Source organism: Malaya genurostris, chromosome 2, assembly GCF_030247185.1.
Source record: "Malaya genurostris strain Urasoe2022 chromosome 2, Malgen_1.1, whole genome shotgun sequence".
NCBI classification, from domain to species: Eukaryota; Metazoa; Arthropoda; class Insecta; order Diptera; family Culicidae; genus Malaya; species Malaya genurostris.
The window spans coordinates 261,093,407-261,117,479 of NC_080571.1; the positions used below are offsets into that span (position 1 = coordinate 261,093,407).

General features: G+C 37.3%; 1 protein-coding gene across 6 annotated transcripts in view; it reads right to left on the minus strand.

Annotated features, from left to right (window-relative positions):
• The window catches only part of LOC131429719 (ATP-binding cassette sub-family C member Sur), a 209,771-nt gene that overhangs the window by 77,337 nt on the left and 108,361 nt on the right, over nt 1-24,073 (minus strand). For 5 of the 6 annotated variants that reach the window (XM_058594034.1, XM_058594038.1, XM_058594033.1 and 2 more), the window contains exons 10-12: nt 8,790-9,293; nt 7,985-8,500; nt 7,457-7,562 (exon numbers count right to left, since the gene is read on the minus strand). In XM_058594034.1, the coding sequence (XP_058450017.1) occupies nt 7,457-7,562; nt 7,985-8,500; nt 8,790-9,293 (1,126 nt within the window). The remainder of the gene's footprint in view (nt 1-7,456; nt 7,563-7,984; nt 8,501-8,789; nt 9,294-24,073) is intronic. The other variant, XM_058594035.1, reaches the window with a different exon arrangement.

A 24,073-nucleotide genomic window follows, 5' to 3' on the forward strand; every position in this document is an offset into this window, starting at 1 on the left:
AGCTGTGAATAATAACACCCAATGGGGACTATAAATTAAGTGAAGATTTTTCACCTTGATTAAATGTATGAACTGGGTGGCGGCTTGTTCGAAAGGGGAGTCTCGTGCAGAACCTGAGCTACATCAACCGTCGCATAAATTGTTTCACGAAAATCAATAGCATTTTTGTCTAAATAGTATGACCCGTGGTTTTTTCCTTTCGTTGCCAGTAAATATCGCTACTATCCACCATGAATCGTCTCAGTCAATACTAAATTAGCGAAGTACGAAGTCAAATAAAAAATCCCAATTGCGATACAAAGACCTCATATCGCGCACCAGGTCGCTCCATCTTCGGGCATCCATCGTTCAACGGTACGAACAGTGACACATCCAGTGACCGCGGCAGTACACCACAAACGAGGAAAGTCAGTGACGGGCCCACAGAAACAACCTACCCACCCACCCAGTCGATTGAGTAGCAAACTGTTGAGTGAGAGCTTCCAATCGCTCCCAGAGGTAGAGCTACTGAATTCTATCGAAACAGTTTTTCCCTTACGGCTGCCGGTTAGCCGGTGTTCACCCAGCTGCCAGCTTCAGTACGATGATGCTCTTTCCGTAATATTTATTTGACCTCGATTGATGCATGACGCCGTTGTTGTGTTTGTTCCATAGAGCGATTTGCATCGATGCGTGGAACGAATCTGATAACTTTGGGTGCTTTGAAGGTAGAGTGCTGGAAAGCGATGGAAAGTTGACAGAGAATGATATATTTTGAAAACAAACCCGTTCAATATCAAAGTTGGCCAACTTGATGAATGTCACGAACGGAACCTGCCAGCAGAGTTGATACACAAGAGTACAATAGTTTGATAAGTTTTTATCAGAACCACCTGTGTGTGTTTGTGACATTCGCCTCACGTCTCACATGATGAAATTTCTTACCATAATAATTGGTTAGTGTAAACTTTATGTGGTTAGTGTAAACTTTATGTCGAACTGCTCTGTTCGATTGTGAGCTTTATCGGTCGTACATAAATGGTAAAATATTTGCCTTAAAAAATCAGCAGTTTAAAATTTGACAGAATCAGGATCGAATGGCTCCGATTCGGATGAAACTTTGTACACGTCTTCAGTGTGGCGAATCATTTGTTGCACGGATAGAGAGCCAATTAAAATGTGAGAGAAAAGTTTTCGAATGTAGTTTCTCAAAATTGATGAAATTCAGGAATTGTTACTCGCACAAAAAATAATGTTCCTTCGGATGGTCCAGAAGAACTTACAGGGCGCTCCAGAAACTATGAACTAAAAAAAGTTTAATGCTTTTTCTAAAATAAAAATCTGTTTTAATCCATCTAATGGTGCCATGATGCCTTCCTCAAATAACTCATACTTTCACTATGATAATGAACGATTCTTCAAAAAACTTCACTTTGAATATTGAATAAGAAAAAATAAAGTTTGTTTGGGCATTTATTAGCCGAACCTTTCCAATTTTCAACTGTTTTCGTCCAAGTTAATTGGACTTCTTTATTTTTTTGCATTTTCGCTCCAAAAGACGGTTTAAAATCCTTAACACATCTAACCCTGTTGTACCGGAACCGGAAGTGAGATCCGAACAGAGATTAAAAACAGTCTATTTTTATTGACGTTTACCCTTTTATTTTAGCTGTTTCGGAGAAAATGAGAAGACTTCTGTTTTTAAGTTTTCGACTACTATTTCCGGTACTTCTGGAACTGGGAACTGGGAACCGGTATAGCTGAAATAGGTTCGTTTGGCTAGCAACTAGCATATCCTAAAAATTGAAACAGTTTTGAATAAAATTCATATGAATTTTTAACCTTTTTGCATTATTGTAATTTCATACACACTATTTTGTATTTTCGGAACCGGGAGCCAGATCTGGATAAAATGCTACATCAATTTATGAAAACATAACAAAACATAAATAGCTAAGCAGACATAAAGCTCAAATTCTACTTTAGTTTCAACCTTATTAGATTGCACAGAAGCGCAATGTTTTAGCTGACGTGCCGAACGAAAACATGATTTCGACTTATACTGGTCGATTCAAGCATGGTCCTTTAGAAGTCGCTTATGCCCTATGCACATAATAGGGTAACCCCCAAAGAAAAAAACCTGTTTGAATCCACCTAGTGGTGTAATGGTGTAACTCTCAATAACATTTCACGAGAAATCCATGCAAGTTTCCTATTAGACATTTCGAATATTTGTTTCCGGTCCCTGAATCCGAAGACTATAGCAGTTGCAGTAAGTTTTAACAACCATCAAATAGCCAGACCTACAAGTTAAAAAAATGTGGTACTTTTTCGTATCGTAAGCTATATGAAATATATGACAATAAGATATTTATTTGAATCAAAGTTCGTCCGGTTCACCCAATCACATGGCCATTTGGGAACGGATGTGATAAGTGGGTGCAAGAAAAAGATGTTTGGGGTCGCACAGTGGGGAAAAATAGACCAAAAGCGCGACGATTTTTTTGGAGGCGTGATACAGCTGACCACAAAGCACTTTTTTGTGTAAAATGGTCAGTAGAATCGATTCCATGTACTTAGAAGGACCGCACGAAATGTTCATTTTACCCCAAATTCCCTTTTTATACTGCATTGTATTCAAGCTTAACTATATAACATGAAACCGAAGAACTTGCAGAAGAGCGAATAGAGTGTTTCCGATGTGAAAAAGTCTAACAAATCGATTGCATGTAGTTTTATTGACAGCAGAAAACTCACTGTACCGTTTTACCCCATTTCTTTTCTAGTTATAATACTCAGTTGAAACATGATCTACAATCCAAAAGCAGATCCAATACGATCTATCAATATTGGTTCATACTACGTGCAAAACATCTGTGATCCAATTAAACACATTGTGAATGACAGTACTAGCCTGTTTACTCCGTTTTACCCCAATTTATATCATAAGTCGTATTTCTGGTTAAACTTTTTTTCGCATACCGAAAGCAGGATGATTGCGGTTGATGAAAATCGATTGATATTATGAAAAAAGTCCTAAAAATAGGATTACAAATGAATTCAATAACCGCACGAATCTTGTTATACCGTTTTACCCCAATTTATTCCATAAGTCGTATTTCTGGTTAAACTTTCTTTCGCATACCGAAAGCAAGATGATTGCGGTTGATGAAAATCGATTGATATTACGCAAAAAGCCCTAAAAATAGGATTACAAATGAATTCAATGACCGCACGAATCTTGTTATACCGTTTTACCCCAATTTATTTAATAAGTCGTATTTCTGGTTAAACTTTCTTTCGCATACCGAAAGCAGGATGATTGCGGTTGATGAAAACCGATTTATATTACGAACTATTTTCCAAATGTGGAGCAAAATCTTAAGACTCAGTTAAAAGATAAATTGGGGTAAAACGGTATACCAAGATTCATGCGACCATTGAATTCATCTGTAATCTTATTTTTAGGGCTTTCTTCGTAATATCAATCGATTTTCATCAACCGCAATCAGCCTGCTTACGGTATGCAGAAGAACGTTTAACCAGAAAAACGACTTATGAAATAAATTGGGGTAAAACGGGTTAGATAGGCGGTAAATGGGTTAGATTCCCATTGTGTTTGATTGGATTACAGATGTTTTGTACGTGATATGAACCAATATTGGCAGGTCATATTGGATCTGCTTCGGGATTGTAAATCTAAATTCAACATAAAATTATATTTGTGGAAAAATTGGTTTAAAACGATGTAGATGTAGCACGACGTATGCGATCATGGAGACTATCTGTTGATTATTATTTGAGGTTATATGCGAAACATAGAACTGTCTTGTTTAACCAATATTGGTCCAAACACCGATCACTTGAACTTTTTTTTCTGTAAATCCATGGAAGAAGATGACTGGGGGTAAAACAGAATATAGTTATTTGTGGTCAATCTTATTAAAAACAATCCATTTATATAACTTATGAACATATCAGGAATACCTTCCGATTGGTCGAATTGAATTTTTTCCTGAGTTTCACCGTTAGTTTTCGAAGTAAAGTCAGAAAAAAGAGGAATTGGAGCAAAACGGGCATGATAGTGAATTTTACGAATCTTCTAACTATCATAAATCGATTCTACGGAAAAATTTGCATAAGAAATACTAACTTTATAAATATTTGCTTAGGTTCTTATAAAATTATTGAGCAAAGTCGCGTTTTTGATAGTTTTTTCCCCACTGTGGGTCGGTTCAAAATCCAAGATGGCGACTTCCGGTTTATCAATATTCCTAAAAACCCTTACAATGGGGGTATTTTCTAACCGGAATTGATGAGTAGTTGACGGAAAACGATGTTTGAAGTGGTTTGTAAATCCATGATAGCGACTCCGGTTTGTCGATATACATTAAAGGACTATTCACACATTTCAGTTCCGTGACGGTTCAGTGAAAGTGCCTTCAGTGCGCCGTCAGTGTTCTTTTTTATCGGAGCCCTTCCGTTCCGTTTCCGTACTGTTTCCGTTCCGGCACAGCCAATGTAATAACATACCGACTTCAGTGAAAATAAAAAATATCGGTGACGACGAATTTGAGTTTGCCGGACGGACACTACACTGACGGCGAGCTGCACTGAAACGGCACGGTGCCGAATAGGTGTAAATGCGCGTATAGAAAACGAATGAAATAATATCAGTATCCGTGCACGGTGTCGTGCCGGCACTGAACCGGACCGGATATGTGTGAATAGTCCTTAAAAACGCTTAAATTTTCGGAACGGTATTGATGAGTAGATGATGGAGAACGATGTTTGACGTAGTTCGGAAATCCAAGATGGCGGCTTCCGGTTTGTCGATATTCCTTAAAAACCTTCACAATGTGGGTATTTTCGGAACGGGATTGATGAGTAGTTGACGGAAAACGATGTTTGAAGTGGTTTGGAAATCCAAGATGGCGACTTCCGGTTTGTCGATATTCCTTAAAAACCATTACAATGTGGGTATTTTCGGAAAAGGATTATGAAATTATAAGTGAAACTATAAGTGTAACACTGAAAATAAAAAAAAGGGGGGAACACGATCATTGATTTGAAACCAAATTTTAATGTTTGTGATTGCTTCCAAATATTAGAATGAGACTTCCAGTTGTTCAATAATATATTGAAAGCACACAATATAACTATAACAATGTAAAATTATTATAGCTGTTCAGACTTCTACTTGTTATGGTCATTTCGAAAATATAGTACAATATTCAAACAATAATGATTAGCAGGAAACACCTTTGTCAGAAACATAACTTTTTTTTAAACGATATATAATAATATCGTAATGATCGTCAAAGAATACCGATACAACTGAACTCATCATTTTGATTTTTGATGCGCTTTCAAACATAATTTCCCGGTATATACTCATCAAACCCGTCTCGAAAATACCCATATTGTATATGGTTTTAAGCAATATCAAAGAACCGGAAGATGCCATTTTGGATTTCCGAACCACTTCAAACATCGTTTTCCGTCATCTACTCATCAATCCCGTTCCGAAAATACCCATATTGTAGTAATTTCCATGGAGCCGGAAATTGTTTTCATTGGATGCAAAAACGTTTTTACGTTACCTCTTTTTACGTAACTCTTTTTACGAACCAAATCCCAAATAACGTAATCTTTTTTTACGAATCAAATCCCAAATAACGTAAACTTTTTTCACGAACCAACTCCGTAAAAAGAGTTACGAAGTTGGTTCGTGAAAAAAGTTTACGTTATTTGGGATTTGGTTCGTAAAAAAAGATTACGTTATTTGGGATTTAATTCGTAAAAAGAGTTACGTAAAAAGAGGTAACGTAAAAAAAAAGTGTTCGTAAACGGAGGTTTGGGTGTATTACTGTACTACCGGCTGTGAAAACTTCAAATATGTACATCGCAAAGCATGCAATCATGTGTCTTTTCAAATAAACTTTAATCTATTGAAATATTTACCTTTCTCTTCTAGAAAGACTATGCAATCACTGTGGAAACTGACTTTTGATCCAAGTCCCGCAGGTTCGAATGTCAAATATCATTCGATTCAGCTCAACGAATTGAGTAAATGTCTATGTGTGTGTGACACATATTGTCACACACTTTTCTCGGAAATGCAAACCTCTTAATTTTCTTTGGATTCGACTTCCGGTGCCGGAGTTTTAAGGTGATATGTACCAAAATTGTGAAAATAATGTCACACAATTTTCTCGGAGATGGCTGAACCGATTTTCACAAACTTAGATTCAAATGATAGATGTTATAGTCTCATACAAAGTTCTTGGATTTCTTTTGGATCCGACTTCCGGTTCCGGAATTACAGGGTGATATGCACAAAAATCATACATTCATTTTTCTCTAAAATAGTGAACCGATTTTCACCATTCATAGACTATTGTAAAATACTATTTTGGGGTTTGTCTTGAGACATAAAGTAGTCTTGAACTCAATTTGTACACATCACTACTATGGCAACAGACAGAGAGAAAAGTTGAAAATACTTGAAATAGCGAAAATTTTGCGAAAAAGTATCGCTCAGAGGAAGGACTCTGATTGTAGAATTTTCTTCGGATCCGAAATTTAAAGTAGCAATGAAAACATGTTTAAAGCTGTTTCAATTTGTTAGTCGATGACCATTCAAAATAACCTTGGCTTTACTCGTTCCGATCTCCGGGTTCGGAAATATCGGAATTTTTTAGCGTTCATGTAAAATGGTAATAATAGAGGTATCATTGCACCACTTGGTGGAATAAAACGTGTATAATTTATTAATTTAATTTATTTGGAGTTCTAAATAGTCTATTTCAGCATTGATTGCGATGCTGTTGTATTCCGGTGTATTGTCTTGTTACTGTTGATGGTATTCCCTTTTTCGATGTAGTCCACTAAAAATATTCCATGAGCATTTCGACCCAGTTTCAGTTCATTTCCTAATTCTGTTCTCTGGTGTGGTATTAGTGGACACAGGTTCCATCAACAGTTCTCAGAAGTGCGCTCGCGTTCGTGTTTTTGGTACAGAAATACCATGTGCGATGTCCAGCGGCAGGATAATATTATCGGTAGTCGAATTTTGGCCACAAAACTCTCGAAACCAATGTGACACTTACTAATCTAAAGGAGCACTAGCCTTTTCGTGATTTCCTTTGTCATTAGGAAGCTCTTCATGAGAGAATAAAAATCGCAACATGATTCCAAAACAAGGAAAAATCGGCTGTTAAAACTAACGCGCTAAAATTTAACATGATCTTTTTCTGTGCAATTGCATTTTATCAGTCAAGTAGATTACTTGAAATGAAACAGGCAAATAATTTTCTGAGCAATCGCATATTCTTCGATGCTATATGACCAGTCTGATTTCCGAGAGTGTGAAATTTATAGCAACCATCAATGTCAGCTCAGGTCCGCTGAACCCGTACGAGAATAGACAATCCCGACCCACAATTGGCAGCAATTTGCACCCGATAATACTCACTTGTTCCATTTCACTTCACCGGACAGATGATTTATTTCCTTCAATAATGCCGCCAGTAATGATGATTTACCACTACCACTGCGACCGACAATAATCGTTAGTTTTCCTGACAGCCGAGATGTAGATACAATCCGTCGCAACAGTCGGCGCACCAGCAACGGGATGATTTTGCCGGCATGCAGAAAACACGATATGACAGTATTTTTGTATTAGTGGATGGTGAGTCCGGAAAGAAAGGGAGAAAATAGAAATCAAATGAATTTGCTGCTTGTATCGGCACGTAAGGATAGTGAAGGCAGGAAAAAAAGGGTTAAAACAACAAAAAGTTGAACAGAACAAAATAGGATCACGATTCGCGGAACCGAAACATGTAACATCTCCATGGTTTATATAAGGTATTCAGTAATCTCTGCCCATTTTCTAGACATCGCAGGAACCGAGCACCGAAATTGGATTGTTCTGTGAATCAATTTCATGTAATGGATATTGGAATACGTACCGATGGTTTACCTGTGTGAACTCACCTACCTTTGGGAATACTCAGCGAGTCAATCTTCAAAACAGCCCTAGATGTGTCAATTCTGTCCGTACTGTCATTGCAGTCCCACTGAAAACGAGCATCTCTCACACAAATCGCTACATCATCATTGTGGCTCGGGGGCGTACCGAATCTCGACTCATTAGCAGGCACCGATCCACGCGATTGCTGCTCCAGACGGTTCTGCTCCAATCGATCGCACTCAGCCGGTTGACGGTCACAGTCCGCAGGCGACACCACTTGGGGATTTATTTCCCGGTGCTGCTCTTTTGAACCTCCCACGAACGTCCGTCTTTGTGCCATCCGGTTGGCAGTAGTAACTTTCGGTAGCAAAGGAGTGCTACTACTACCGGTTCCCGAACTGGATTCTGGATGGGAATCCAGCGATTTCACTTCCCGGGGCTGCAAATCCTGCTCGTTTTCACTTTCCCGCTCCGGTGATTCGTGGCATAAATTATCGTTTGATTTTCCACTTGCCCTCGGCGATAGTTCTCGCTGTGCACCTGCTTCGAGAAAGATAAGTCAGTAATTTTGATTGGAAAGTACGGTTGAGATACGCTGCAAAGATGAAATGGACGGGAAAATGGCAAATTGATTAGCAATTTTCAGCGGAAAAGTTTTGCTTTGTATGATCGATTATTACTAGACAGTACTTCAGTTGAAGAGAAATAGGTAAATTTAAAGTCGAAAATCGAATGGCATTTGACCTTAGGACAATCAGCGGGTTAAAAAGTCAAGAAATAGTTTGTGTTTTAAAACAAAATCAAACTCATTACAGTTCTCCTTCACACTAACCTGCCATCAGTTTATGCAACCCATTATTTTGTAGGAAACCGTTAACCCCGGAGGTTGTTCTCTCGCTGGCCAAACGGTGAGTGACTTCCTCCATATCATGATCGTTGACGTTGCCGTCGTCGTCGTCGTCGTCGTCGTTGTCATCGTCGTCGTCGCCTTCATTTTCTTCGCAATGATGCTGTACCGATATATCACTGGTGCCACCGTCTCGGGTGTCGTCAGCAGGTACCGTCGTAGTAGCACGCCTTGTGCCGGACACTTCCGGTCGACCCAGGAACGCTTCCAGTCTTCTCGTACTCACAATTGCCGACAGAATAATCGGAATCGTGATTGGAAAGATAAACAATGGTACCGTCAGTTGATTGAACAGGGCTAGCGAGGCAAACAAACGGGCCGCGGTAAATTGGATGCTCTTCGAGTCAGGATCGTCCGGCTCCTCCAGATGGGTGAATACTGCCACGGTGACGAAGGTTATCAGCACCGAGGAGATGTGGGTGAGTAGCACTGTCATTTCGGGATATAATAAAAATAGAATTCCATTGGTATCACCGGACGAATGGTACAGATTTGTTTGATATTGAGCGCTCGTATTACTGAAACCGACGGAATGAGGTAGACATTTTCAAATATTTGAATACTAAACCGGAGATTTCATACCGCCAATCAATGGGAAAGCATCACATAATGAATGGGTGAAGAAACGCCTCGGTACTACATTCCGATACGGAACTGAACTGTTTGCTTCAAGTCTTTTCATAACAAATTCTTTGTGTCTATAACATTTAACTGGTGAGTTTTAGATTCTTATTGGAACAATCCTTTCAGGTTGAGATTTTGAGGTCGGGAATATGGTGCGTACAAAACAATCAGTCCGTTAACTTTGAAAAACTGTACACGATATAAAATACGATACTATCTTCTGAATTAAGCATGAGCATTATTTTTCCTTTCATTTAGCATTTTATAGTACTTCAGAACATAGTGGCGAAACGAAGACACACTTATAAATAGCACTTCATTTATTTCCTTTTACGTTTTGTTTCCGACTCATCCGTACAAAACCGTTCGAATTAAACCAGTGGTCGGTCAGTATGCAGTACGTATCAGTATGAAATTTTAACTAGTGACACTCAAGTAGAGTTGTACGTTTCTTTACGTCAAGCTGACAGTTCAATTTGAACTGCTTTGAACTAACAAGTCAAAAACGAAACATAAAGAAAAAAAATAAAGTATTTACAGTGTTGGTGATTGCCGATAATTTGACAGAAGCTGATCGATATTTATCTATATTGTATACAACATTTTCAATCCGGTAGAAGATGCTACAAGTTGACAATTATCGCAGAAAATCGAAATGATGATTCGACTTGGTGATTCTCATACTAGGTTGGTATATTTCAAAACCCTTGTGTAGAGCATTCACATACATTTTCATAGACACAACTTATACAAAGGTTATATGCACATAGTTAGAATAAGCAGCGATAGTAAAATGATTCTATCGCAATTATCAACTGCCCGTATAGAATCGGATCACGAAACGACAATAAGCGACCGTTTGTTGCTTCAGAGAGAATCCCCACAGCAGCGTGCTAACCTTTGATTCTCAGACAGGTCATCGAGAGAGAGAGACAGGTAATTGCTAGAGAGCGTTCTTTGGTACGATAAAAGCCATCCTTAAGTATTTATATGTCCTTAGCGCAAACGGTTACAATTTACCTCAACCTCTAAATAAAAAACAATTTTTAGAGCATTGTTCCTTCGTAGGTCATCAATCGTGTAGTAAATAACCATGCGTCTACACCATGTTTTATTTTCAAGTAAGCGCATGGTAGTTTAAGTGAAAATTCCTACACGGAAAGACCGAAATTAGCATTCTGGCGAAAAAATTAGTTGATTTTCTAATTTTAGTTAATTATTTTTTGAGACCACTAAAAACTCTTATCAGATGTACAACTTTGCTTCCGCCGATTTCCGTTAGATGGCCTTTGAAGTGAGTGTGTACAGTACCTAACGAATTGTCATCGCCGTTTCAGTGACAGTTGTTCTTGTTTTCGTATTATTCACGCTCGAAAATGTCTGTTTATGTACCCAATTCTCGCCATTTGAGGGAAGTTTTACTTTTTTGTTATATTTCGAAAAAAAATGCAACTGAAGCGCATCGAATGCTCTCAAAAACTTACGGTGATGCTGCTCTGAGTAAAAGAACGTGTCCGGAGTGGTTTCAACGTTTTAAAAATGGTGATTTCGATGTCGCAGACAAACATGGTGGTGAAAGAGAAAAAACCTTCAAAGATGAACAACTAGAAGCATTGCTTGATGAAGATTCGTGCCAAACCCAAAAGAGCTTGCCGAATCGTTGGTAGTGAGTCAGCAAGCTATTTCAAAACGGCTCAAGGCCCTGGGCATAATTCATAAAGAAGGAAACTGGGTGCCGTACGAGTTGAAACCGAGGGGCATCGAGTGCATGTGAGCAACTGCTTCAAAGACAAAATTGTAAGCGGTTTTTACATCGAATCATAACCGGTGATGGAAAGTGGGTTCGATACGATAATCCTAAACGCAGAAAATCATGGGGAAAGCCATACATACTACTTCGTCGGAGGCCGAATATTCACGGCTCCAAGGTTATGATTTGTTTTTGGTGAGATCAGCTCGGTGTGATTTACTACGAGCTCTTAAAACCGGGTGAAACCATCACAGGAGATCGCTACCGAACGCAACTGATGCGCCTTAGTCGCGCGCTAAAAGAAAAGCGGCCACAATATCAAGAGCGACATGACAAAGTCATCCTCCAACACGACAATGCTCGGCCTCACGTCGCAAAAGTGGTCAAAAAGTACCTGGAAACGCTGAAATGGGAAGTCTTACCCCACCCGCCGTATTCCTCAGATGTCGCCCCTTCTGACTTCCACCTATTCCGTTCGGTGGCACACGGCTTGGCAGATCAACATTTTCAATCCTTCGAAGAGTAGGAAAAATGGATTGCTTCATGGATAGTGTCAAAAGAGGACTCCTTTTTTCGAGCCGGGATCCGAAAATTGCCGGAAAGATGCGAGAAAGTTGTCGCTAACCACGGACAATACTTTGAATAATACATCTGTAAGCACTTTTCCGTAATAAAGCTTTTAATTTTGGAAAAAAAAACGGCAGAAGCAAAGTTGTACACCTGATACTTTTGCTAATTTAGATTTCTTAATTCTTAATCCCCTTTATAATGATAAAATATTAATTAAAATAGCTTTTTTTTGCTGAATTTACCAATTATACGTGCTATCATTTCTTAGCTAAGTAATACTCCATTTCCAATCAATTCATTTTTTAGTTGAATTGGAAAAATATGGCGCACTGTTACCGAAAAATACGTTAACCGGTAATTACTACTAGCCACTAGATGGCACACTACAACTGAAAAGAATTTTGCCGTCGCGGTTGTATATAGACTGGTATAAATACGATAGTATTTCCGTGTCGTATTTACGGAAAAAGACATAAACTTCCAAATCACTGCTTTCTTCATTCGACTCCTCGAAATTGACTTTCTCACTGAAAACTTTAAGCACTCGGAAAGCAAAACCGAATACAAGTACTAGCCCGTAGACGCCACAGAGAAGAGCAACCGTCTACTACGAGTATTCTACACAAACTGTGCAGGATTTTATTTTATTCATCCAAACCTATGTTTTGAGCTAATATAAACCTAACTTTTTTTGTGTCGATATAGCGTTCAGCTGAAACAACTACAACCCGTTGCAATATTGGTTGGAAGGTTTGACACACAATTAGAGTACAACATTCAAAACTCACTTCACTGTTCCACGTAAAAACATTATTACGCACAATCGCATCAGATGCACAAAAATTCTGAATAAATACACTTTCCACTGAGACCTTACGGCATTTTTAAATATCGGTTTAGAAATTCAACTATGAATATATCATAACACATGCGAAAAACATTTAAACAATTTGCAAGCAGTTTCAACCAGATTTTTATCATTTTTAGCTTTTTAGTGGATTGTTTTGTTTTGACACTTCTCATGAGTTTTTCGCTAATAACCTTGTTAATAAAACCAATTTCATTTTTGTTTTCATTGTGCTGCCTTTCAGCAGTGATGGTGACAGATAGATAGATAGATAGCGATAAATTTTCTGATTTTCAGCACAAAATTGGTTGCCAGTGAGAATTTCATGTTGGATTTAAATTTTGCTGGTGTGAGTCCAGGATATTTGCCAAATAAACACATTCTCTAAAAACAAGATTTTTTTTTCAGTAAAGTAAATTCTGAATTTCAATTCATTTAATTTTCTACCATGAGCTCACACACACCACATCAATTACTAGAGTAAATTTGGGTAATGTGCTTATATCTTGAGCAGTTCCAGAAATGGATAGCCAGTCATCATACTTAGCATCATGATGTACCAAATCGATTTTTTTTAATGTTCGGGAATAATTCCGTGTGAAAAAACCCGGTCAAGTGGGATTTTTCATGGGAAAATGTTTTTTTTCCTTTTTTGGGTATATTTCTAAGTAAAACACTAACAAATCTTGTTTCCGAAATCACATATTTATTTAATAAGGTTTTATTGATTTTCCGAAGAATATGAAAAATTTGTTGAGTCATTATCCCTTCAATTATTCGCAATATCGGGTTGAGCCCACATTTCTTTGCACAATTTGTAATTATAAGAAAGATAAGTTAATTTTCGCGCTCGTTCGGTGGTTAGGCAATTGCACCTCTTATTATGTATCCAATCGAATGTGATAAAGGATCTCTCTGTCGCTGCTGATGTCGTTGGTGATGAAAGAATTCGAATGGCAACTTGTTCTCGGAGCGTATGTTTTCCACCATAACAGAGGGCTCATAGTCTCTACCGTTTTCCAAATAAACAAACGGCCCAAGATTCCTTCCCGCTGTCAATGCAAAATGACGTTTACAATAGTTTCTCCTGCAAACTAACTACATGTGATGAAATTTAAACAGTATAAAATATGTAGAGAAGTGAGATTTTAAAATAAAATTATGAAAGTTTATAATTTGGAACGAAAAAACAAAAAATCCAAGTTCTTTTTTTCAAGCTCTTCAGGAAAAAACCCGGTTAAAACCCAAATACTAAAAACCGGGTTGAAAGGTTTTTTCCCCACGGTACATCACTGCATAGCATACTCCGATTGGGGTGAAACTTGACACATGTCTTCGGTATAGCCAACCATTTCTTTTACTTTGTCGTAGATACTAAATCGACTCAAAACTGACTTTTCAAAAGTACGGATATACTTTTGTATGTACTCCCTTCAAATGTTTCTAACTCAAAAACCGCTACTTGAACAAAATCGGAGAAGAAGATTAAGGAAAGTAGTTGGGAACTATGGAAAAAACTTTTCTCAATCCACTAGTGGTGTGATAATGCCTATCTCCGTTTATTCAAACAATCTTATAACACAAATATTTTTTGTTAGAATAATTTCTGACCCGAATTCGGTCTAATTTGAAACAAAAATGCGTTCATATTGTTTCGGTTAGTTTTATTTTGTTTCAATTATAGAGATTTTAACCTTAAGGTCATTCGCCTCTTCGGGCCAGAAAAGTTTTCTGACTGACCCTATATGCGGAGTTGGGAATCGAACCCAGGTGGGCTGCGTGAAAGGCATCGACTATCCCATCACGCTATACCCGTCCCCTTTCGGTTAGTTCAGATAAGCGTGAAGACAACATTTTCGAAACCAAAAGTATCAGCAATACTACATTTGAACTTGATCATTGGTTACTTTCTGAAAGAAGTGCGAATAGAAACAAAAAAACGCGTTTATTTTCGGAACCGAAAGTGACAGCCATTTGAGCTTCAAAATTGAATCACAACTCAATAGTAGCTTCCATACAAGCTTGAGTTGGTTGAAATCTATTCATCAATCTCCGAGAAAATTGGACGAAGAGAAAAAAAGGCATTTTTTCGGTTGCCTCCCTTATATCATTATATCTCCGGAACCGAAAATGACAGCCACGTGATCTTAGAACTTGAAATTTTACGGAGAGAAACATCTTTTAAAAAGTGCACACACTCACTTGTAGCATAATAATATTGACACTATTAATTTAGACTCATAAAAACTAAGATCACCCAAGTCGCACAATCCTAACGAAACACTTTCCCACATTCCTAACATTCACACGATCTCTAACGAATCCTTCTCACGTCACACATCATAACAATCAAAGTAACATGCATCGAAAGTATCCTTAATAAGAACTCATGCATCCTTTACAGCAAAGCCAATATCGAACCCAAAACCAGATGGCTCACATCAAGTTCCCATACTAGCCAGCCGCGTTGCAACATTTGCTGCACACGGCGAGCAAGCAGCGGCCCCATGTACCGCCGTTCTGCATAGGCGACAAAATGAATCTTGCATAATACACTATCCGTGCTATCGGTCCGATCGTAATTCATTGTACCGATGTAACTGAAACTGGCTCCTCCTACTACACCATAGATCACCTAGTAGTAGTATTTAGCTAGGTCAGGCTAAAATTGAAAGGAGAAATAAAATTCATTATTAACCAAACGCGTCTTAATTTTAAAAATCACACACTCATACACTCACAAACGTTTTTCGATCTCGTCGAGTTGAGTCGATCAAAAGTCGGTTTTTCCAGCAATTCTATTACCTTTCTATAAAGAACGGCAAAAATACACACAGAAAAAAACGTTCAATGGGGAATCCCTAGGAAAAATCGATTTTTCATTTATCGTTATAATCGATAGACATGTTGTCTGAGAACATAATTTCAAAATTTCAAAGTCCTAGGGCTACTGTACCAATAGTCATCTCATTATTAGAGTTTCCGTGATATTATGTCAATTATTCAACTTTCCATCAACGAATTGTGACTACAATAACTTTGCTGCGGCTCTAAGGACAAATACCGCAAAAAAATAATACGAAAATTGTATAATATTGCTATTATCGATTGGGACGTCCCATATTTTCAATTATTTGGTTTTGAATTCACCTAAATATTTCAACTTTGACCTATTTCTTGATCAAAATTTCCACAACAAACTTTGCATGAAAAGCTGTGCTACACTAATGTCGTTTTGGTTTGGTATCAAGCGAAATCGAAGGAATATTATTCGTGTTCGATGCGCAAGCCTACTCTGATTAGTCTGTCAGTGTTTAAATGATTATTTTGTATTAAAAAAAAGTTTTACAAATCAAACTGTTCTAACTATAACTTCTTCTTATTTAAAACGATACTGATCAAATTTACATCAAATGTTAGTTTTTGTGACTAGCTTAAAACTAAAACATCATGTACAAAGCATAAGATGCGACTTTTTGTTTACTTTTTTGCGTAATTTTGGAACAAATCGTTTCCTTTCCCATGTATCATATAAAGCTTGTTTCAGATAGAATTGGATCAAAGACAATTGCCTGTATTTCAGTTGTTTATTATTGAATTCAAGATCTTTATTTATACAAATGTAGCGTACTTTTAAGAAAAAATACGGATAAAATTATTCGTCACGGTTTCGAAGGAATCCTCGAATTTTTCCTGTAACACGGCTCATTAGGCGGCGCACACCTTCTTCGTCCATCGTTTTAGCTATCTTATTCCACCAGGTCGTCATCTGATTGATGTCTTTGACAACCTTCCCCTTTGCCTTGAGTCTCCTATTCATGATTGCTCAGTATTCCTCAATAGGGCGGAACTGGAGGCAGTTGGGTGGGTTAAGGTTTTTCGGAACAAACTGGACCCCTTTCTCTGTATACCATTCTTGAACGACTTTACTGTAATGACAGCTTGCCAAATCTGGCCAAAACATTACGGGATGGTCGTGGGATCGAATAAACGGCAAAATTCGTTTTTGGAGACACTCTTTTTGGAATAGTTCCGATGTCATTGTCTTATTTGTAACGAAAACTTTCGTTTTTTTGCCACAGCTGCAAATGCCAAATCATAAATTTTCTTGCAAATTTTTCGGCAAAAACAAATTTAAATTCGGCTGGAAGCCGCAAAAAATTGCCTTTTTCAAATCGTTGTAACTCGGAACCGTTAATTGTACAAAAATGGCGTTCAGGAAGAAGTTGTAGGGAATCGATTGGGCACTCTAAAAAAATATACACTTAAAAAATGATTATCTTTCAACGAGAACTTGAAATTTCGAATATATCTGTAAATTGTTTTAGCTGTAACTTCTTCATTTTTCAAAAGGCACGCATGGGATAGCCATCAATCTGTAGGTTTTAATAACAGCTTTAAAATAAAAATTATGAAAAAAAATATGTTAAAACCCTGATTTTTTTAATCTAACTTTTTCGGATTATTTTGCAATTATTGAGAAAAAATACAACAAAATTTTTCAGTGTATATTTTTTTAGAGTGCCCAATCGATTCCCTACAACTTCTTCCTGAACGCCATTTTTGTACAATTAACGGTTTCCGAGTTACAACGATTGGCCCGGGTTGGCGGTTTAATGCATAGGACGCTGGTCTTACAAGCCAACTGTCGTCTACTCATTCCTGGAATTGCTCTATAGTTTCCGAGCACGAATTTTGACCACACTATTCTGTTTTATGGTCCGATTTGGCTGTTTGCTAGCTCGATACGACTTGATTCCTTCCCGGAGTCGAGTTCTCCTCACGGTACTATGGGCAACACCGAATTTTCTGGCCAAATCACGGTCCGACAGATTAGGATTCCTCTTAATCGTCTTCAAAATCTTACCGCGCAGTTTCCAGTCGACAGTTCCACTCCGACGATTGGCATGAGGCTTCCGAATCGTCGTCAATGTTTCCTTGTACCGTTTGATAACGCGCCATACGGTATTTCTGGGCAATTTCAGCTGTTTAACTTGCCTAGATGCAGACCACAATGGATTTTTCAAAAAACTATGCACAATTTTTTCTCTTCTTTCGGCTTCCATGTTGATTGTTTACAAAGTACAGTCGATTTGCGGAATGTCAAAGATCATACGTGAAACTGACAGAATTCCCGACACGTGGGGAACTTCCAAATCCGTCCACCAGGAGCGCCACAATATGAGCAAAAGTGTGTTCCAATTCTAAAGGAAGCAAGCTTTATTTAAAGAACCCAATAGATGTAAAACCATCTCTAATTTAAACGATAAAATAGAGAACAAGTTTCAAGTAGAAGTGATTCACGTTGATTTATCCATGACATTTAATAAGGTCCTTCATTGCCGTGCTGTTGAAAAATTTAAATTTTGGGATTTCCGAAGTGACTAACACAATGCACAGTGAGGAAAAAATGATAAAAAACGCCAGTTTACTCCAATTTATCCTATAAATTTTGGGGTAAAACGGTATAACAGGGTTAGTGCAATCATTGAATCTATTGATAATCTACTGTTTTGAGACTTTTTATGTAATATCAGTCCATTTTAAACAACCGTAATCAGCCTCCTTTTGGAATGCGATAGAAAGCTTAACCATTGATACGATTTATGAAATAAAATACGGCAAAATGAGTTAAAAGAACTAGTACGTCCATTCACATTGTATTTACTTGAATAGCAGAGGTTTTCACGTAATATGGACCAATATTTATCGTATTGGATTGGAGATTGGATTTCAACTGAATGTTATGACAAGAATAAAATGTGTTAAAACGGTACAACGAGTTTCCTGCTATCATTAAAACTTTATGCAAACGATTTGTTAGACTTTTTACATCAGAAACATTCGATCCGGTCTTCTGCAAATACTTCTGCTTTATGTTGTATAGTTAAACATGAATACTATTTAGTACAAAAAGGGAACTTGGGGTAAATTAAACATGATAACGTTTCGTGCGGTCATCCTAAATACCATCTGGATTTGTTGCTTTTCATATGTTTGTCTACGGCCTCATGCAGAGTGATGACCTTAAATTTTTTTTGGCTCGCACATTGGACTGCTGCGTAGTCTGTAGCGTAGTGAAATACAAATTAACATATTTTCATCATTTATTCAATCTTGCTATTCTACTCATACATTCTGCATGCGTTTGCTCTACTTTGAGAAACACTTGACGAATGAATTACAATAGGAAAAAGTAGGCCAACGTCCCCGGTTAATTCTACATGTCAAATCATAGCTCACAGAGCACAGACAAACATGAACCCATTATCGGTGAAAAAAATTTCACACTTTCATAACCAGAGTGGCGTGAAGTGGAGAAAAAAACACACATTGCATCTACCGTTAATTCGGACAGGAGCCACACGTAAAAGGGTAATCAACAACAGTCACTAACATTCCGGCTACCGTAATGTGCTTCAGGATAAACTCAGTGCGGTCAAAGTCACTGAAATTTTAAGCTCTTGATGTGCATTGTGTTCACTTTTTCGAGCTACATTGAGAACATGACCGTAGTGCATTAGATTGCATTGTTTTATCTTTGACTGGTCTGTAACTGGTGGATTATGAAAGATGTCACACAAAATGCAATTATTTTCTTGATATCCTTTGAGTAATTCCCGAAACTAGAATTCTAGAATTCAGATGGAGCTTTGAACATGTGTTTCGTATGGCAAGCCATTAATTTGATTCGTTGACTGATTCGTTTCAAGAATGATTTTTGTAATTCGGAAACTTAGTACTTGTACAAAACTGATGTCCACGAAATAGATTAGACACTGAAAAAAAGTCGTATATTTGAAAACGATTTTTTGCACGATGAAGCGACAGCTAAATCAATTCAAATTCTTTAAAATAAACTTTACGTTCTTCATAAAAAAGACGGGTGGGTTATGTCAGACTTATAACTGGAGGACGTGAATACGAATAAAACTGACATGCTTCTTTCACACTTCCGAATACCAATAATCGTTCGTATTAGTGGAGTGATTGTGTGAGTATTGTTAATTTTACTGCTTCGCTTTTTTTTTGTAACGGGTACACTCATACTAAAGCATGACTTATTGACGACAAACATATTTAACCAAACAAATATCGCTGAACCAATAAAAGTAGAACAATACAACAAACAATGTAGTAGTTTTTTTTTTTTTTGCATACTCAGGAACTGAATTTATTTTCAGAATCCGGGTCTCAAATTTTAATTCTAGAACTTAAATTCCGAACCTAGTCTAAGGAACTAAATTCAGTTTCAAAATCTAGTTCGGAATTCAATTCCAGCATGCAGGTTCTGAATAATGAACTTGAAGTCTGGCAATGTACTCTGAAACTGAATTTAGGAATTAAGTTCTAAATCTGAATTCAGGAAGTAAATTCCGAAACTAAACTCAGTAAGTAAATTATGGTTCAGAAATCAGTTCCAAAATTCTGGTTCGGAATTTGTGTCTACAATATTGTCCCAAAATACAGATCTAGAGTTCAAATCTTGAATTTTTTTTCAAGAATTCTGAAGTTCAATTTCTGAATCAGAATTCTCGATACAAAGTCACTAAATTTTGTTACAAAATCTAGTCATAAAATCAGTTCCAAAAATCTAGTTCCAGAATCTAGAATAAAAGTCAATTCGCACTATTCCGGGACGGGACCATCCGAGACGATCCGGGACGTTTTTTTTCCTCATCGGCGATGACTGAGCTGCCTGCGTGTGCATGGCATGCCAGATCCGGCATAAAATCCATCGCACCGTCGGCACCGGGAAAAACTCGGCGAGAAATATCGGTGGCAACCAAATGGATTTTAATGAAATGGAATATTGCGAATAGACTTTAAGGATTCAGTTACGAAGTCTTCGTTGCCTGTATTCAGGAACTTAATTCTGTATTCAGAATCTTAATTCTGAAACTGATTTTTTTAAATAGGTTCAGAATTCAGGTTTACCGGAATCCAAGTTCTAATTTCATTTCGGAAATTCAGTGCCAGAAACCAATGGAGCTTTACACCACGCAGAAGGTCTGTTGTCATTGCTGTAGCAGGAAGGTTCCTACCATTTCTAGAATCCATGTCTGAGTCTTTGAAGCTGATACACACAAAAAATGTCTAAATGTGTATTCTGCACAGTGCGGTAAAACTTCATTTCAATCGATATTTTATGGCCTTTGACTATCAGCATATCTGTTCTCATTCATTTTACTTTTGTGACCGAAGCTCCCAGAATTCATCGTCAATTTTTCACTTGAAGTTTTGCTTACTCAGTTTGTAGTGTCAAGTAGTCTACCTGTTTTATTATCTTCCTTGTCTTCACTGCGGGTAGTGAGCAAGTGCGAGTGATTAGGCATAAACATCAGCTCGAAAACACAAAACTCTCTCCTACCATAACGATAAATAGAGGGTAGCGGTTCTAATTTGAGTTTTCAATTATCACCAGCAAGTTAAAATCGATATATTAAAAATGAAAACCGAAAGAGGGGACAATTAATTTATGTTTATTTATGTTATAACTGAAATATCATATCATGACTGATTTACCTTTCATACATTATCCTGAACCAATTCCAATGTTTACATGTTTGTTTACATGTTTTTTCACATGAATCTGACTTAAAGGCCGCTCTCTCATTCAATTGTAAGAGATATTTTGTTAATTCAAGAGATAAACTGACGGTAGTTTAACTGAGCTTCGGTAGAGAGAGAAACGAATGAAGAACGGGATGATGCCCATTCGGTGCGAATGAGAAGGGTGTGTGTTAGAATGTGAAGTTTACTGCAGTAGTGTGCTGGTCAGTGTGTGCAGATATTAGATTTCAATTGAATTGAATGCAGTTTTACAGCACTGATTCTGCCTAAATCTTCTACTTTGGTTTATTTGGTAATATTGCATTTAAGGGTTTTGTCTCCGCTTAGGTTTTTATCCAGTTAATGCAGATGACTCATTTAATATTTTTACATTTTGCCTTCGATTCATCAGTGCATTTGCAGTTTATGTTGCAATGCTAATGTCACCTACCAGGTACCAAATGACCTAAATGAGTGCTATCTGCTAACTACCAGAAAATCGTTACTTGTTTTTTCGTTTCGTTACGTCAGCGATTTGTTTTTAACCGCGAGGTGACATTGGATGATCTATATTAACTGGTAGTTCACTGATAAGTCGAAGACGAAATGTAAGAATATGATATTTTTAATTTGTTATGACTTCAACAAACGGAAGGATTCAGTACTATAAAGCGGAACAAGACATTCTGGATCGACCAACTCCGCAGTCTATTTCTAGAACACAAGACAATGGCATGACTGATACTATGATCATACTGACTGTATGGTCTGACCTCCAGAGCCTCCGCGATTTACACTAATGAATTTCTTACTTCTTACATTTAGTTTTATTCACTAGAATATAAACTCTTAATAAAATAATGATCATAGCTTATAAATTGAGCAACATTGCAAAAGACAATTTAAGGGGTAAGGCCACCATGTGCGTCCACAAAATAGAACAATTTTATTTGCGCTTTCCGAAAATATAGTGAAAGCTATGGAAATTTATTTTTCAGTGTTTAATCAAGTGCACTTCAATGTACAGAAAAAAAACATATTGTTAAATAATTCCGATTGAAAATAGCCTCTTCGTTAACAAGTTGCTGCGGCTAGTTTTCCTGGAGGTCCGATATGGGCGAACCGGCTATGTCTTCATATTTGAAGCAGGAACAAAAACCAAAGTTTTTACCTTTTTTTATATACATAAAAAATAGGTATAGAATTCGCTCAAACTTTCGAAAAATTTTCCGAGGCCCGGAGGGCCGAATGTCATATACCAATCGATTCAGCTCGACGAACTGAGCAAATGTCTGTGTGTGTGTGTGTATGTGTGTGTGTCTGTATGTGTGTTGTCAACTAAGAGGTCGAGATGTCAGAGATGGCTGGACCGATTTTGATCAAACTAGTCGCAAATAAAAGGTCTCCCCGTCACCCAGAACGGTATTGAATGGTTTTGAGATCGGATGTTTACTTTTTGAGTTATACGAAGTTTTATGTCAAAATTTTCAGTTTTTTGACAGTATCTGTCACATTTGACCTTGAAAACAGAATATGTTTCCAGACTTAGATTTCGCTCGGTAATACCTATCCAACAAGCCATAGATTGTTGAAATCCGTCCATTTTTAACGGAGATATCGATATTTTTGTGTAAGCCTTATTCCAGTAGAAGGAATTTTGAGCGCTGTATGAAAAAGCAATGCTTGGGAGCAACATGAAACACGATTTTTTATACTGTTACATATAATTGTTTCTAAGTACCAAAAGGACATCCTTTTTTATGACAATTTGCCTCGGACCAATTTTAGCACGGTTCATTTTTGGCAACATAATCTTTCGAATATGGCATATATAAACCAGATGATACCAGCATTATCGAGTTGGAAGTAATTCCATAATTATATTGATTTAAACTACTCACAGCAATAAATGCTGGAAGAACATGACTTCCATATACCATACGACTCAGTTCGTCGAGATCAGCAAATGCGTGTGTGACAAATAATTTCACTCAATTTTCTCGGAGATGGTTAAACCGTTTTCTTCAAACTCAGATTCATATGAAAAGTCGTATATTCAAACAAGGTTCCTGAATTACGTTTGGATCCGACTTCTGATTGCGGAACCACAGGATGATATGTGAAACGAAATTAAAATAATGCAATTAATTTTTCTCGTAGATGGCTGAACCGATCTAAGATTCAAATGAAATTCAAGAATCATCTATGATTCAAATGAGAGGTCGTAAAATCCTATAAAACCTTTTACTTTTTAGTCAGATCCGACTTCCGGTTTAGAAAATGCAGGGTGATTAGTATAAAAATGTCCATTTCACATAAATTAATCAGGTTTATCGGGTTTGCAGATTTGGATAGTCGATTACCAAATAAATTTATTTCAGTTTGAGCGGTATTCGTTTTTGGATTCGGAATGTACCCCCAAATTTTAATTCGCACTACAATTTCTCAAAGATGTCTACACACTGCTCAGGTGAATTTAACTGATTTCGGCTACACCGATTTTAGAATTCCGGTTCCAGTATCGAATCGATTCTCAAAGCTCAATCATTTTCTCAAAAAAGACCAAATCGAACTTCAAAAACAAATATTACAGGACTTAAGGTCCCATACAAAATTGGTGAATTTTATCCGATTATGGAATTACAGATGATGAGTTTATAAATTTCATGTAAATTGTTTGGCGTAATAATTTATGGCCATTCGAATCGTTTTGGGCTATGCTAATTCCTGAATACCGGCTCTGGAAGTACCATAAATAATGACGAAAAACTCTAAAGTGGAACTTACTTCGACATCTCATGGAATGTTCAATCGATTGTCACACGTTAAGATTGAAATTCGATACGATTTGCAGTTTCGACATTA